The sequence below is a fragment of the Cervus elaphus genome, chromosome 23 (assembly GCF_910594005.1).
Source record: "Cervus elaphus chromosome 23, mCerEla1.1, whole genome shotgun sequence".
NCBI classification, from domain to species: domain Eukaryota; kingdom Metazoa; phylum Chordata; class Mammalia; order Artiodactyla; family Cervidae; genus Cervus; species Cervus elaphus.
The window spans coordinates 33,359,364-33,376,158 of record NC_057837.1 but is presented as its reverse complement, the minus strand read 5'-3'; the positions used below and the strand labels follow the sequence as shown (position 1 = coordinate 33,376,158).

The 16,795-nt window shown below is 41.2% G+C and overlaps 1 protein-coding gene across 2 annotated transcripts in view; it reads left to right on the top strand.

Annotated features, from left to right (window-relative positions):
* Window positions 1-16,795, top strand: part of NSUN6 (NOP2/Sun RNA methyltransferase 6) — a 68,524-nt gene that overhangs the window by 18,887 nt on the left and 32,842 nt on the right. For both annotated transcript variants that reach the window (XM_043884017.1, XM_043884018.1), the window contains exons 4-6: window positions 5,040-5,149; window positions 6,030-6,183; window positions 16,597-16,678. In XM_043884017.1, coding sequence (XP_043739952.1) covers window positions 5,040-5,149; window positions 6,030-6,183; window positions 16,597-16,678 — 346 coding nt within the window. The remainder of the gene's footprint in view (window positions 1-5,039; window positions 5,150-6,029; window positions 6,184-16,596; window positions 16,679-16,795) is intronic.

Genomic DNA, 16,795 nt, shown 5'->3' with positions numbered 1-16,795 from the left:
ATTAGGAGTTGGAGCTCTTTTGCCATGGAGTCTGGGTTGCGGGGCGGGGGCGGAAATCTATGAGATGCATAACTGCGGTTCCATACCTGTAAGGGTTTGGAGTTCAAATTCATACTACCCATGTGGTCTTGACACCTGTGGTTTGAGTAATTGACATAAGAATTGGATCCTGGGACTTCTCTGGTGGTACAGTGGCTAAGACTCTGAGCTCCCAATGCAGGGGGCCTGAGTTCAATCCCTGGTCAGGAAACTAGATCCCATATGCCCCAACTAGGACCTGGAGCAGCCAAATGAATAAATTAATTAAAAAAAAGAAAAAAGAATTGGATCCTAAGCCAGTTCTTGAGGTGCTTGACAAAAGCACTGCAGAGTGGCACCTGTCAGCCCAGGCCATACTTCTTTCTTACAGTTAGAAGCTACACTAGGAATCAAACTACCATGAGTGAGAACCAGCATATACAACAGACTGAGGGATTAGATTCCCCGAGAACTGTAGCCTGCCAATGTGTACTCAGTCATGTCTGACTTTCTGCGACTCCATGAACTGTAGCCCCCACCACGCTCCTCTGTCCATGGAATTTTCCACGCAGGGGTATTGGAGTGGGTTGCCATTTCCTACTCCAGGGATTGAACCTGCGTCTCTTGCATCTCTTGCGTTGGCAGGTGGATTCTTTACCAGCTGTGCTACCTGGGAAGCCCAGAATGTAGCAAAGAGAGCTAATTGGTAGGCACTATAAAATTCAGTTCAGTTCAGTCGCTCAGTCGTGTCTGACTCTTTACAACCCCATGAACCACAGCATGCCAGGCCTCCCTGTCCATCACCAACTCCTGGAGTCCACCCAAACCCATGTCCATTGAGTCGGTGATGCCATCCAACCATCTCATCCTTTGTTGTCCCCTTCTCCTCCTGCCCTCAATCTTTCCCAGCATCAGGGTCTTTTCACATGAGTCAGCTCTTCGCATGAGGTGGCCAAAGTATTGGAGTTTCAGCTTCAACATCAGTCCTTCCAAGGAACACTCAGGACTGATCTCCTTTAGGATGGACTGGTTGGATCTCCTTGCAGTCCAAGGGACTCTCAAGAGTCTTCTCCAACACCACAGTTCAAAATCATCAATACTTCGGCACTCAGCTTTCTTTATAAAATTAGTCTCCTTGAAAATGATTAAAAGCAAAAGGGAAAACCTAAAACATAAAAGACCCTAAGAGGGAAAAAAAAGAATTGAAAAAGAATTTCTAGACATTAAAATTTCATTAAAATTAAAAAGTCATTCAGTGAGTTAAACTCTAGACTCAACAGATGAGAGAATTAATGAACTAGAAGATGGCTTATGTGTATCACCTAGAATACAGCGGGTAAAGGAGGTAAAGCAATAGGAAGTATGAAGCTGAGTAATGAGAACAAGAATGAAAAGGCACTACATGTTCCTAATGAATCCCAGATGTAGAGATTAGAAATAATGTGGGAGAGACAATATTCAAAAATACAATGAAGAATTTTCCAGAACTGATGGAAGTCGGATTTAAGAAATACAGTCTCTGAAGGCAAAAGTAAATATACATACATGACTAGGTGCTTCAGAATGAAACTGAAGAACACCAAAGACATCAGGAGGATCTGAAAGCAACCAAAGATAAAACACAAGTTAGATCACTGGATAAAACAAAATCTAGTGATCAGATGAGGCAAGTCTGATGTCGGGGGTGGAAGGGCCTGGGAGACGTGTCAGAGGATTAGAGGTGGCATCGTTTGGTAACTCAGTGAGTGTTGAGTTAGAAGTTATAGGAGGAGATTCAGGATGATGCCAGGATTTGTGTTCTGGCTGCTCAGGTAGATAACATCATTTTGACTGGAAACACAGGAGGATGAAGCTTTGGGCTGTTCCCAAGGATTTGAGGAGTGGATCAGGGAATCATAACATTGTTTAGGACTTGCTGAGTGTGAAGTAGCTGTAGGACATCTATACATAGCTGTCTGCAGATAATCAGTCTAGAAAGGCTGATCGTTAGAATATGTGGGTTCACAACAAGGTCCAGCTCTATAGCACAGGGAACTATAGTCAATATCCAGTGATAAACTGTAATGGAAAAGAATATGAAAAAGAATAGCTGATTCACATTGTGGTACAGCAGAGATGAACACAACATTATAAACAACTACACTTCAATAAAATAAAGAATATGTAGGTTATCTTTGTAAGTGGTCACTGAAACCATGAGATTGCCAGGGTTTGGGATATAAATCGAGAAGAGATGATGGCATGTTTGAGAACCTGGAGAAATGAACCTTGTCCAGAAATAGCTGGAGAATGAGCAGTGAATGTGTAGGACCTGGAAGGAAGAGGATAAATCTGAGAGGCTTACTGAAATTTGATCAGTTGGAGATCTTGAGAAGAAAATGCACTTAATTCCTTGAATGAACTTAAAATGCACTTAAAAATGCAAGAAGTTAGGACCACACATATGACATGTTGCCGACCAGGGAACCTCATCAGACGTGTGAAAGGTTGTTGCTGAACGATAAGACGCCGGGATTCTTGGCCTCCAGAGGAGACGAATTCAATCCAGGGCCAGAGATGAGGCTGGATCGCTCAGAGCTTTTGTGTATTAAAGTTTTATTAAAGTATAAAGGAGATAGAGAAAGCTTCTGACATAGGCATCAGAAGGGGGCAGAAAAAGTACCCCCCTGCTAGTCTTCAGCTGGATGTTATATGGTCACTAGCAGTCTGTTAATGAAAAGAAAGGAATGTCTTAAAACTCAGAATGGCACCATATAATTCATCCCAGGCCATAAAACAATTGACTTGAATCTTGTAGAAGGGCAGATTACCATACAAATCATTTTGTTTACATAGATTAGGGGAACAATATCTGAGTAGAATATACAGGTTTTTCAAGTAGGTTCTGAGCCATTTGGAGGAACTTGAAGACAGAGTCTGGGGTACATTAACATAGCTTAAGACAAACATTTCCATAAGAAAAAATGTATTGGTTAACTCAAGGTTTGAGAATAGTTAGCTTCAGGTGAAACCAGGTGTCATGGCAGCACAGCATTTTAAGAGAAACCTTCTTTTAAATTTGTATAGAGAAGGAAAAAAATATCACATTTGTTTCCTTCTGCAGCTCAAGAGAGATAAATATGTCTGGCACTTGCAGCCTGTTTCTTCCGTTTGGAGACCCCTGGCCTTCTTGCCTGTTACCCTCTCACATGCAGTGCTTGAGATGTTTATTTGGGGCTCATCGCATAGGTACCCCCAACCTTTGAGAAAGTGGCTCTGAGTGTTAGACCTGATACCAGGCTTCAGTGTTTGAAGGAATGGATGGGAGGTGAGAAGTTGGAGAACACTGAAGAAAGTTGGATAGCAGAGGAGGAAAAGACTTATCTTTGTCTTGTTTAAAACATTAATAACTTACTGTGCACCGGTCTACCACTTGAGAAATGTTTTTGCGTTTCTCCCATGTTGTCTGTTTTAGTTTTTGAAGACAGAAGCTTTATTGCTCTTTTCTCCTAATGCTGTTATGAAACAGCAATGCTTATTAAATGATGAAGCATTTTTTTTCCTTTGGGGTTGTGGTTTTAATCTACATAGAGCTTCATTGGATTAGAATATAAACACTTGATCACGTCCCTTCTAACACAGAAGGCATCAGAGCTGGTGATGACAGACACCAGGCTGGGCCCCAAGGGGCACCTTGGCCTGTTCTAGCCTGTGTGTCATTTCCTGTGACCTTAGTCCTGCCTTAGTGGTTTTTTTTTATTTTAAGTTGAGGTATAGTTGATATAAGTTATAGGTATACAATGTAGTGATTCACAAATTTTAAAGGTTATGCTCCATTTATAGTTATAAAATGTTGGCTATACCATAAGAAAGAATGAAATAATACCATTTGCAGCAACATGGATGGACCTAGAGATGATCATACTAAGTGAAGTCAGTCAGACAAAGATGAATACCACATGAAACCACTTGTACATGGAATAAAAAAAAAAAAAAACAGATGAATTTATTTACAGAAGTAGACTCAGACGTAATAAATCTGTAGTTATCAAAGGGGACAGGTGAGGAGGTGGGGTAATATGGAGTATGGGTTGAACAGACACTTCTATATTTGAAATAGATAAACAACAAAGTTCTGTTGTATATCATAGGGAACTATATTCCATATATAGTAATAAGCTATAAGGGAAAAGAATATGGGAAAAGAGTCTACATATATATGTATGTGTGTGTGTATATATATATATAACTGAATCACTTTGCTGTATACTTGAAACTTACTCAGCATTGTAAATTGACTGTACTTCAGTAAAGAAAAAAATATTGGCTATATTCCCTGTATCATATACTCTTGTAGGTTATTTTAAACATAATAGTTTGTACCTCTTAATCCCCTACTCCTGTCTTGCCCCTCCCCACCTCTCTCTCCCCACTAGTTTGTTCTCTGTAAGTCGGCTTCTTCCTTGTTATATTTGTTAGTTGTAATGGATGAAGCAGTTTTTGATGCCACGTATTACCTTGCACCAAGATCATCTTCTCAAGTGCCGGTCGTCTTTGTAATTAAAAAACCCCAAACTTTATTTATTTATTTATTGTTGGCTGCACTGTGTCTGCGTTGCTGCCTGTGGGCTCTCTCTAGTTGCGGCAGCAGGGGCTCCTCTCCGGCTGTGTGTGCCTCTCATTGTGGTGGCTTCTGTTGTTGCAGAGCACGTGCTCCAGAGCATGTGGGTTTGGTAGTTGTGGCCCAAGGGCTTCAGTTGCCCCATGGCACGTGGGATCTTCCCGGATCAGGGACTGAACCCGTGTCTGCCATGTTGCCAGGTGGATTCTCAACCGCTGGACCACCAGGGAAGTCCTTCTTTATAACTCTTAAGAAACCATTTCTTAGGTATTTATCTTCTTTCTTCCAACTTTTTCTTATTTATTCATTTGAAATAATGAAGACTAAAGAGGTTATTTATTTAGGGTTAGTTTGAAACCCTGGAAAGGTTGGTTGACGTTGGAGGTGCATCACTCTTTACACTTTCACTCCTCTTCTCTAGGAAGGATATAAAACAACAGCCTTGTGAAGTCCTTGTTGGAGCCCAGTGTGGTAATGCTGTGTTACGAGGAGCCCATGTCTATATCCCTGGAATCGTGTCAGCCTCAAAATGTGAGTATAATGTTTAGGTTTCTCTATAAAACAGCTGCTAACATTTATGTGTATCATCATATTGAAAATTTATTAAATCCTCATTCAGTTGCATTTCAGATTTGCTTTAACAAAGATCTTTTCCAATTTGGGCATTTAGTATAGCCCATCGAGGTGTGTATCTGAGAAGGACTAACGAATCAGGCATCCATATGTGGGTTTTCTGCCCATTTCTTTTATTCCCTTTGAGGACGTGTGTGATGATGTTAGACGATCATGACTGATGAAAAGAGTGGAAGATGTCAGTGAAATTTTGTTTTATGTTCTTTACTCAATTGTGCTGAAACCTCAGGCTGCTGACCTGTCAATTACAGGGGGAACATTCCAAGTCTGGAATCTTAATATTGGGATGAAACTCAGTATTCTTAATTTACTCTTTTAAGGAATGTTAGATTTGGGGAAAAGAATTGGAATAGAAGATACCTTTCCTTTTCTGCTCAGCTAAAGTCTTCCAGCTGAGGTTGGATGTTTGCTGATTTTTTTTTTTTTTCTGGATCATCTCAAGGCATGTGGGATATTAGTTCCCAGATTGGGGATTGAACAGGTGTCCCATGTATTAGGAGTCTTAACCACCGGACAGCCAGGGAAGTCTCTGAGGCTGGATGTTTTGAAGACTATTCTGCATCTTTGTTTTCCTAAGGAAAAAAAATAGATTTATTGTTGTCAAACATTTGAAAGTAAACAGTTGTATTTTCTGTCAGAAGTTATAGTGAGACCATGAGCCAGGTTAGACTGCTTCATGTCCACTACTGATGCCCGTAGGCCTCCCCAGTCTTAAAACTTGAAGAATTTTCATGGTTCTGCCAGTGTCAGTGTAATATGACTTTCTTCTTTTCTCTAGTTATGAAAGGTGGAGATGATGTTTCCGTATACTCTGATATTAAAGGCAAATGTAAGAAAGGAGCCAAAGAATTTGATGGAACAAAAATATTTCTTGGAAATGGAATTTCTGAACTAAGTCGCAGAGAGATCTTCAGTGGGCTGCCTGAACTGAAGTATGTCAGCAACTGTTGTGTTGGGGAAAATAAGCATCCTTTTTGTGGTTCAAAGAAAATGTAAAATAATGTAAAAATATGTATAATTGCATTATATGACTAATTTTTTTTTGTTATAAGTTCAATTAGAAAATACTTGTTTAGCACATACTGCCATTTTTTGGGTGGGGGGAAATATCCTTTTAGTTAAAAGCATAAATGCTCAGATGAAGGAGTCTATTAAGTTGAAAAGTTTTGCATCTTTGATAACATTATTTATCTTGATAAAGGATGAATTAGATGGCCTCTCCAGATCTTTTTTTAACAGTCTGTGTGAGAAAAGCTTATAGTTTTAATATTAAAAAGAAAAAAATTTTAACTAAAAAATTTACCAGGAAGCCAGGACTCATGTGAATACTTGTGGTTAAAAATTAATGTTTGGATTTACTCACACCTAACTTTTATTATGTCTTAATTTAAAAAATTTGTTTATTTATTCCCACGCTGGGTCTTTGTTGTGGTACGCGGGCTTCTCATTGCGGTGGCTTCTCCTGTTGAGGAGCAGCGGTCTAGGTGCAGGGGCTTCAGCAGTTGCACCTCTCAGGGTGCAGAGCGCAGGTCAGTAGTTGTGGTGCATGGGCCTAGTTGCTCTGCGTCACGTGGGATCTTCCTGGATCAGGGATGGAATCTGTGTCCCCGACATTGGCGGGTGGTTTCTTATCCACTGGGCCACCAGGGAAATCCCACTCACCTGAATTAGAACAAGTTAAATATATTCTAATTTCATTCTTTTACATGTTGCTGTCCAGTTTTCTCAGAACCACTTATTGAAAAGACTGTCTTTTCTCCATTATATATAGTCTTGCCTCCTTTGTCATAGATTAATTGGCCATGGGTGTTTGGATTTATTTCTGGGCTTTATGCCTTTAAGTCTTTGTGCTAGTACTAGACTGTTTTGATGACTGTAGCTTTGTACTATAGCTTGAAGCCAGGGTGTCTGATTGCTCTGGTTCTGTTTTTCTTTCTCACGATTGCTTTGGCTATTCAGGGACTTTTGTGTTTTCTGCATAGATTTAAAAAATATATTTATTTATTCACTTACATGCTCATTTGGCTCACTAGGTCTTAGTTGTGGCATTCAGGTTCTAGTTCCCTGACAAGGGATTGAACCTGGGCCCCCTGCACTGGGAGCATGGAGTCTTGGCCATTGGACCATCAGGGAAGTCCCTGCATACAAATTTAAAAAATTTATTGTTCTAGTTCTTTGAAAAATGCCATTGGTAATTTGACAGGAATTGCATTGAATCTGTAGATTGCCTTTGGTAGTATAGTTATTTTGAAAATATGTTGAAAATATTTCCAATCCAAGAACATGGTATATCTTTCCATCTGTTTGTGTCATCTTCAGTTTCTTTCATCAGTGTCTTATAGGTCTCAGAGTACAGGTCTTTTGCCTCCTTAGGTAAGTTTATTCCTAGGTATTTTATTCTTTTTGATGCAATGGTAAATGGGATCATTTCCTTCTCTTTATGATCTTTTGTTGTTAGTGTATAGGAATGTAAGAGATTTCTGTATATTTGGTACCCTGTATATTTATTTGGTACCCTGTACCCTTACGGCAGAAAGTGAAGAGGAACTAAAAAGCCTCTTGACGACTGTGAAGGAGGAGAGTGAAAAAGTTGGCTTAAAGCTTAACGTTTAGAAAACTAAGATCATGGCATCTACTTCATGGGAAATAGAGGTGGAAACAGTGTCAGACTTTATTTTTTGGGGCTCCAAAATCACTGCAGATGGTGATTGCAGCCATGAAATTAAAAGACACTTACTCCTCGGAAGGAAAGTTATGGCCAACCTGGATATCATATTTAAAGGCAGAGACACTTTGCCAACAAAGGTCCGTCTGGTCAAGGTATGGTTTTTCCAGTAGTCATGTAAGGATGTAAGTTGGATGGTGAAGAAAGCTGAGTGCCGAAGAATTGATGCTTTTGAACTGTGGTGTTGGAGAAGACTCTTGAGAGTCCCTTGGACTGCAAGGAGATTCAGCCAGTCCACCCTAAAGGAGATCAGTCCTGGGTGTTCATTGGAAGGACTGATGCTGAAGCTGAAACTCCAATACTTTGGCTACCTCATGCGAAGAGTTAACTCATTGGAAAAGACCCTAATGCTGGCAAGGATTGGGGGCAGGAGGAGAAGGGGATGACAGAGGATGAGATGGCTGGATGGCATCACTGACTCAATGGACATGAGTTTGGGTAGACTCCTGGAGTTTGTGATGGACAGGGAGGCCTGGCGTGCTGCGATTCATGGGGTCTCAAAGAGTCGGACACGGCTGAGCAACTGAACTGAACCTTACTGAATTCGTTGATAAGCTCTAATAGTTTTCTGGTAGCATCTTTAGGATTTTCTGTGGAAAGTATTATGTCATCTGCAGTAATAGTTTTCTTTTCCAATCTGGATTCCTTTTATTTCTTTTTGTTCTCTGATTGCCATGGCTAGGACTTCGAAAACTGTGTTGAATAAAAGTGATGAGTGTGGACATCCTTGTCTTGTTCCTAATCTTAGAGGAAATGCTTTCAGTTTTTCATCATTGAGAATGATGTTAGCTGTAGGTTTGTCATGTGTGGCCTTTGTTATGTTGAAGTATGTTCCCTCTATGCCTACTTTCTGAAGAGTTTTCATCATAAGTGGGTGTTAAATTTTGTCAAAAGCTTTTTCTGCATCTACAGTCATGGTTTTTATTCAGTTGTTAATGTGTGTGTCACACTTATTGATTTACAGATATTGAAAAATTCTTGCATCCCTGGGATAAATCCCACTTGATCATGGTGTATGATCCTTTTAATGTATTGTTGCATTTGGTTTGCTAGTATTTTGTTCAGGATTTTTGTATCTATGTTTATCAGTGATATTGGCCTGTAATTCTCCTTTTTTGTGTGGAATCTTTGGTTTTGGTATCAGGGTGACAGTGGCCTCAGAGAAGAAGTTTGGGAGGGTGCCTTCCTCTGTAATTTTTTGAAATAATTTCATAAGGATAGGTGTTAACTCTTTTCTAAACGTTTGATAAAATTCACCTATGTAACCTTTTAGTCCTGGACTTTGTTTTTTGGAAGTTTTTCTTTTTTTAATTTTTGCCTGTGCTGGGTCTTCACTGCTGTGTGTGGGTTTTCCCTCGTTGCAAAGAGTGGGGCTACTCTCTAGTTGCGGTGCTCGGGTTTCTTGTTGCAGTGGCTTCTCTTGTCGTGGAACACAGGCTCTAGGCACTCTGGCTTCTGCAGTTTTGGCACAGGGGCTCATTAGCTGTGGCTTGCGGGCCCTAGAGCATGCAGGCTTTAGTGGCTGTGGCTTGCAGGCCCTAGAGCATGCAGGCTTTAGTGGCTGTGGCTTGCAGGCTCTAGAGCATGGACTCAATATTTGTGGCAGATGGGCTTAGTTGCTCTGTGGCATGTGGAATCTTCCCAGATCAGGGATTGAACCAGTATCCTCTGCATTAGCGGGCGGATTCTCATCCATTGTGCCAGTAGGGAAGTCCTGCTGGGAGTGTTTTAATCACAGGTTCATTTTCGTTACTTGTGACTGGTCTGTTCATATTTTCTATTTCTTCCTGGTTCAGTTTTGAGAGAGTGTTCATTTCTAAGAATTTGTTCATTTCTTCTAGGTTGTCCATTTTATTGGCATATAGCTGTTTGTAGTAGTCTCTTGTGACACTTTGTATTTCTGTGGTGTCTATTGCAACCTCCCCTTTTTCATTTCTAATTTTATTGATTTGAGCTTTCTTCCTCTGTTTCTTGATAAATCTGGCTGAAGGTTTTTCAATTTTATCTTTTCAAGCATAAGTTTATCTTTTAGTTTCATTGATCTTTTCTGTTTTCTTCATTTCCATTTCATATATTTCTGCTCTGATCTTTATGATTTTCTCTTTGATTTCTTCAGTGATCCACTGGTGGTTTACCTAGCATATTGATTAGCTGCCATGTGTTTGTATTTTTTTTTTTTTTTACAGTTTTTTCTTGTAATTTATTTCTAATCTCATAGTATTGTGGTTGGAAAAAATGCTTGATATGATTTAAATTTTCTTACATTTTCCCAGGCTTGATTTGTGGCCCGAGATGTGATCTGTCTTGGAGAAGTTTCATGTGCACTTGAAAAGAATGTGTGTTCTGCTAGTTTCAGATAGAATCTGCTATGAACATAAATAAGTCCATCTGGTTTAATGTGTCAGTTAAGGCCTGTTTTTTCTTATTTTCTGTGTGGATAATCTATCTGTTCATGAAATCTGTTTTAAAGTCTACCAGTATTGTTGTGTTATTGTCAGTTTCTTCTTTTATGGCTGTTAGCATTTGCCTTAAATTTTGAGGTGCTCCTATGTTGGATGCATGTATATTTGCAGTTGTTATATCTTCTTGGATTGATCCCTTGATTATTATGTAATGTCTTTGTTACTTGTAATAATTTTTATTTTAAAAGTCTATTTTGTCTGACATTGGTGTTGCTACTCCAGCTTTCTTTTGATTTCCATTTTTGTGGAATACTTTTTTTTTCCATCCCCTCACTTTCTGTCTATATGAGTCCCTAAATCTGAAGTGGTTCTCTTGTAGACTGCAAATATATGATTCTTGTTTTTGTATCCATTCACTCAGTCTCTGTCTTTTGGTTGGAACATTTAATCCAGTTACATTTAAGATAATGGTTGATATGTATATATTTTTATTGCCATTCTGCTAATTGTTTTTGGTTTGTTTTTGTACGTCTTTTTTCTTCTCTTCTTTGGTTCTCTTCTGTTGTGATTTGATGACTAAGTCTTTAGTGTGTGTTTTGATTGCTTTTTCTTTTGTGTGTGTGTATCTGCAATAGAAAATCTTTGGTTTGTGGTTCCCATGAGGTTTTGATACAGCAGTTTATATATATTTACAAGATTGTTTTAAGTTGCTGGTCTCCTAATTTCCAGTGGATTGTCAATATCCTGCATTTTACTCTTCTCACACTTGCTGGTTTTGACATAATGTTTGTGTATGGATTATTTCCTACCTTTACTGTATATTTGCCTTTACTGGTGAGCTTTCTCATTCAGAATTTTCTTGCTTCTAGGGTGGCCTTGTCTTTTCCCTCTAGAGAAGTTCCTTTGGCATTTTTTGTGAAGCTGGTTTGGTGGTGTTGAATTCTCTCAGCTTTTGCTTGTCTGTGAAGCTTTTGATTTCTCTGTCGAATCTGATTGAGAGCCTTGCTGAGTAGAGTATTCTTGTAGTAAAATTTTCCTTTCATTGCTTTAAATGTATTGTGCAGAAGCCTTCTGGCCTGCAGAGTTTCTGCTGAATAATCTGACAGTCTTATGGGGAAAAAACCCTTATCTTTTATTTGTTGCTTTTCCCTTGTTGATTTTAGTATTTTCTTTGTTTTTAATTTTTGTCAGTTTGATTAATACACATCTTGGTTTTTCTTCCTCGGATTTATCCAGTGTGGGACTCTGTGCTTCCTGGACTTAGGTGACTGTTTCCTTTCCCATGTTAGGGAATTTTCAGTTTTTATCTCTTCAAATGTTTTCTCAGGCTCGCTCTTTTCTTTCTGAGACCCCTGTAATGTGAATGTTGGTGCTTTTTAATGTTGTCCCAGAGGTCTCTAGATTGCCCACATTTCTTTTCATTCTTTTTTCTATATTCTGTTCCACAGCAGTGCTTTCCAGCATTCTTCCAGCTCATTTGTCTGTTCTTCTTCCTCATTTATTCTGCTGTTGATTCATTCTAGTGTATTTTTCATTTCAGTTATTGTATTTCCAACTCTGTTGTTTAAATTTCCAGGTATTTGTTAAACATTTCTTGTATCTTTTTGCTCTGTGCCTCCATTCTTTTTTTGGATCTTGGATCATCTTTACTGTCATTTCTATGAATTCTTTTTCTGTCTCCTCTTCAGTTAGTTGTTTCCCTGGTGTTTTATCTCATTCCTTCGTCTGGAACGTATTTGTCTGCTGCCTCATTTTATCTAACTTTCTGTTTTCTGTTTCACAGACTGCAGGATTGTAGTTCCTCTTTCTTCTGGTGTCTGCCGCTAGGTGGGTGCGGCTGGTCTGAGGGGCTTGTGCAGACTTCCTGGTGGGAGGGGCTGGTGCCTGCCCACTGCTGGGTGGACCTGGGTCTTGTCCCTCTGGTGGGCAGGGCTTTTCAAAGGGTCTGTGTTCAGGAAGACTTTGAAGTGTGGTGCTGAGTGGGACTGCATTTTTGCCCTGTTGGTTGTTTGGCCTGTGGCTTCTCAACACTAGATCCTAAGGGATATATTGGGTGGGACCGGGCCTTGGTGCCAATGAATACTCCCCAGCACCCCTGCCACCAGTGTCCTTGTCCCCACAGTGAGCTACAGGTGTCCCTCGCCTCCCCAGGAGACCCTCCAAGACCAGCAGATAGGTCTGGCCCAGGCTGCTATGAGGTCACTCTTTTTCCAACTGGGTCCCAGGGCACATGAGACCTATGTGTGTGTCCTCTGAGAATGGCGTTTGTTTTCCCTAGTCCTGTGGAATTCCTGTGATCAAGCCCTGCTGGCCTTCAAAGCCGGATGCTCTGGGGTCTCATCCCCCTGATGCTAGACCCCCAGACTGAGGAGCCTGACATGGGCTCAGAACTCTCACTCCTGTGGGAGAACCTCTGTGATACTATTGTTTTCCCATTTCTGGGTCACCCACCTGGCGGGTATAGGGTTTGATTAAACTATGATTGCATCTCTTCTGAAATCTTGTTGCGGCCTCTTCTTTGTCTTTGGAAGTTGAACATCTTTATTTGTGGGTTCTGGTTCTTGTTTGTTTATGGTAGTTCAGTATCCAGTTGTGATTTTGGTGTGTTTGTGAGAGGAGGTGAGCTCAGGTCCTTCTATTCAACCATCTTGTCAGGAAATCAAGAAGCTGTTGATTTTTAAACTCAGCTTTCTGTTAGGCTGTTAGGATTTCTTTGTCTGCCTATGTGAAAAAAAAGCATACTTCTGCAACAAAGAAATGCTGCGTTTATATACTGCTTATATTCTTTTTAAACTTTAGAACCGACTCCACTAATAGTGTATTTGAACATTCAGCTAGTGAATTTGTGCCTGTTGGTTTCTTGAATGCCAGCTGGGTCGAATCATCCATAGGCTCAGATTGATTAATTTACCAACAGATTGTTTATTCTATGAGGCCTTATATTTTGCATTATTATATGTAGGTACATTGTACAGAAATAGTTTTAAAGGGAAAGAGTAAACTCATACATGAGCAATAACTGGCTAAAATTATTCTTTGTCATGTTATTTTCAATTAAATACTGTACAGATGGGTACTTTTTTGCTGGTAGGTATGGTCAGGAGGAGATAGTCAAAGGGGAGCCAGATCCTGAAGTACAGGTAGGACCTGAGTTAGGATGGCAAGTATATGTTAAGTTTCAGTATTTTCCAGAGGACTGGAGTCCTACAGGTCAGAGTCATTTGAATTACAGAGGAGTGATCATTCAGAGCATGCAGTACGGGTCTAGACTCTGGGGGTCGTGACAGGGTGTTGATCAAGGTAAGTGCCCAGTTGACTCAGTGAAGAACTGACTTTTGAATATGAGGCAGTGACATTTCAGGTTTTTGTATTTTCTGCTAAGAGGAAGAAACCCTTAGCAGATTTAATGGTTTGATTTAATCCTGATTGGAGCAAGGACAAGAGTCTTAACTCTGAGTGAAGGTGCAGATTTGGAGAAACCGAGTGTTAAACAGAGGAGTGAGGGTAAAAGGCATGGGGTGAAGAAGAAAAGGAGTTAACCTTTGTTGTCAGACCCACCGCAGTGACATTCATAAATATCTACTGAAATTATGTCACTCTTACAGGGCAGGATAAACTTACTCTGCTGTGGCGTAATAAGAAATACATAGGGAATTACCTGCCAGCCCAGTGGTTTGGATTCCATGCTTCCGTTGCAGAGGCCTGGGTTTGATCCCTGGTCCGGGAACTAAGATCCCATGTGCCACTGGAGGTGTCCAAAAAAAAAAAGCTAGTACATAAAAAATTTGATCTTTGTCCCAGGTTCCTGACAACTTGCTCCTAAAACTTGTGGAATCTCAGGAGTGATAAGAGTGTTTTTGTATCCCCTCCAGACAGTTGTATCCCCATACAGAATGGGGGCTGTTTGCCAAAGCAGCCAAGCGTGTGATTAGAAGGTTGGCACTTGCAGCGCCTTCGGTGTATCTCTGGGGAAGAAAAAGGGGCTGGAGATTGAACTAAGCGCCAGTGACCAGTGATTTAATTGGTCTAGTGTATGTAATGAAACTGGGCTTCCCGAGTCACTCAGTGGTAAAGAATTGCCTGCCGACGCGGGAGACATGGGTTCGATCCCTGGGTTGGGAAGATCCCCTGGAGAGGAAAGGGCAACTCACTCCAGTTTTCTTGCCTGGGAAATCCCATGGACAGAGGAGCCTGGCAGGCTGCAGTACATGGAGCTGCAAAAGAGTTGGGCCAACTGAGCAACTACACAACAACAGTGTAGTGAAATTGCCGTAAAACCCAGTGAACGACAGGGCTTGGACACTTTCCAGGGTGGTGAACACCTCCAGGCTCTGAGAGGGTGGTGCCTCTGTGCCCCCTCCCGGAACGTGCCCTGCATCCCTTTGATTTGGTTGTATCCTTCATTATAAAGTGGCAATCATAAATGCACTGTTCTCCCGGGTCTGTGAGTCATTCTGGTGCACTCTTGAAGCTGAGGAGAGAGTCTTGGGAACCTCCACATTCACAGCCAGGTGGCAGCCTGGGAAGTGCAGTTGGCACGTGGCCCGGTCCAGTCTTGTTGGACTGAACCTGCGGATTCTGACGATGACCCCAGGCAATCTGTCAGAAGGGAACTGAATTGTAGGTTAGCCACTCGGTGTCCAGAGAGGTGGAGAGTTGGTGGGTGTGAGAAAGAACCCCACACATTTGGTGTCAGAAGTGTTGTGAGCAGAATTAGCCCACCTGCCTACAGCAAGCCCACCCCCGCAGGGTCCACACCGTCTGTGTAGGTGCTTCCCTGCCCAGACCAGTTCATAAGCTCTGAGCTCGTCTACCTGCTGTGTCTATGTGCTCTGGTCTTGTTCTCCCCACCTGGACTCTCTTCTCTGCTTGTACCCTTGAACTCATTCAAATCCTGATTCTTTTTTAATTTTTTATTTATTTTTGGCTGTGTTGGCTCTTTGTTCTTGCTGGATGGGCTTTTCTCTAGTTGCAGTGAGCATGGGCTACTCTCTAGTTGCAATATGCAGGCTTCTCATTGCAGTGTCTTCTCTTGTTGTGGAGCGTGGTCTCTAGGGCATGGGGGCTTCAGTAGTTGTGGCATGTGGGCTCAGTAGTTGCAGCTCCTGGGCTCTAGAACACAGGCTCAGTAGCTGTGGCACATGGGCTTAGTTGTCCCACGGTATGCGGGATCTTCCTGGATCAGGGATTGAACCTGGGTCCCCTGCATTGGCAGGCAGATTCTTTACCACTGAGCCACTGGAGAAGCCCCATGTCCTGATTCTTGTCTTTGCCTTTATGATCAGACTGTGCTTCTTTCTGTGCCCTCTAATCCTTGGAACAGCACGTCGATTGCCCCCTTTTCTCTCCCTCCGGTGTGGCCTGTGCGCCTGGCCATGCTTGGCTTTCTCAGACAGTGTACTTGTGTGCTCTGGAGAGACTCCAAGAGTCTTCTGACTGCAGTATATCTGTTTCGGTGGATCACTTTCGTCTGTGCTGTCCTGGTCCCTGGCCATTTCTTCTGTGGTCCGTTCCACCGCCACTCACAGTAGGGACAGAGATGGTAAAGGTCAGCCCATGGATTGTGTCAGCACTGGGCAGTTACCCTCTAAAGAGTTGAGAGGGAAGCAGGGAGGCACGTTTGTAATGGCTTACCGCCAGCATGATTCTTACAGAGATTTTTATTTTTCATACAAGTACTGAGCATAGTGGCTGGCAAAATGAAGCTTCCACAAAATGTTTATTGAATCAAAAGGCTAATAACAGTGACCATAAATGATCACTGATGATGAGAATTATTACCAATGATGAGAATGCATCAGTGAGTAAAGACTCAGAGGGTCTTTGCTTTTTAGTCTATTCACATCTCTGAATGCAGTGGTGCCTAATGTGTCTTTATCCTTTTAATGCTCCCAGTGGCCTTCTCTGTTGTGGGTAAAAATCCAGAAATAATCCACAGGAATACTCTTAAGTATTTTGGTGTTGAATAGAAAAAGGTTTTTAAAAGGTGGAACATCTTATATTTGACATACCAGTTGAGTGTATTCCTAGAAGTGGAATTTGTATTGTTCAGTCAATCATGTCTGACTCTCTGCGACCCCATGGACTGCAGCATGCCAGGTTTCCCTGTCCTTCATCTTCTCCTGGAGCTTGCTCAAACCTGTGTCCATTGAGTTGGCGATGCCATTTATGTAGACTGTTTAATTTACACTGAGTAACATTAGATTTCCATTTTTCAGAGGTGTAGGCGTAAGAATGACAGAGCCAGTGTATCTCAGCCCTTCATTTGATAATGTACTGCCCAACTACTTATTTTTACAGGTAAGTGTTTGTGAAAGCAAATATTTAGTGATATTGAAATATCCTTCAGTGAATTATTTGAAATCTAAAGATTTGTTTTGTTTCTGTTAACTTTTTTTTTTTTTGCAGTGTATTTTT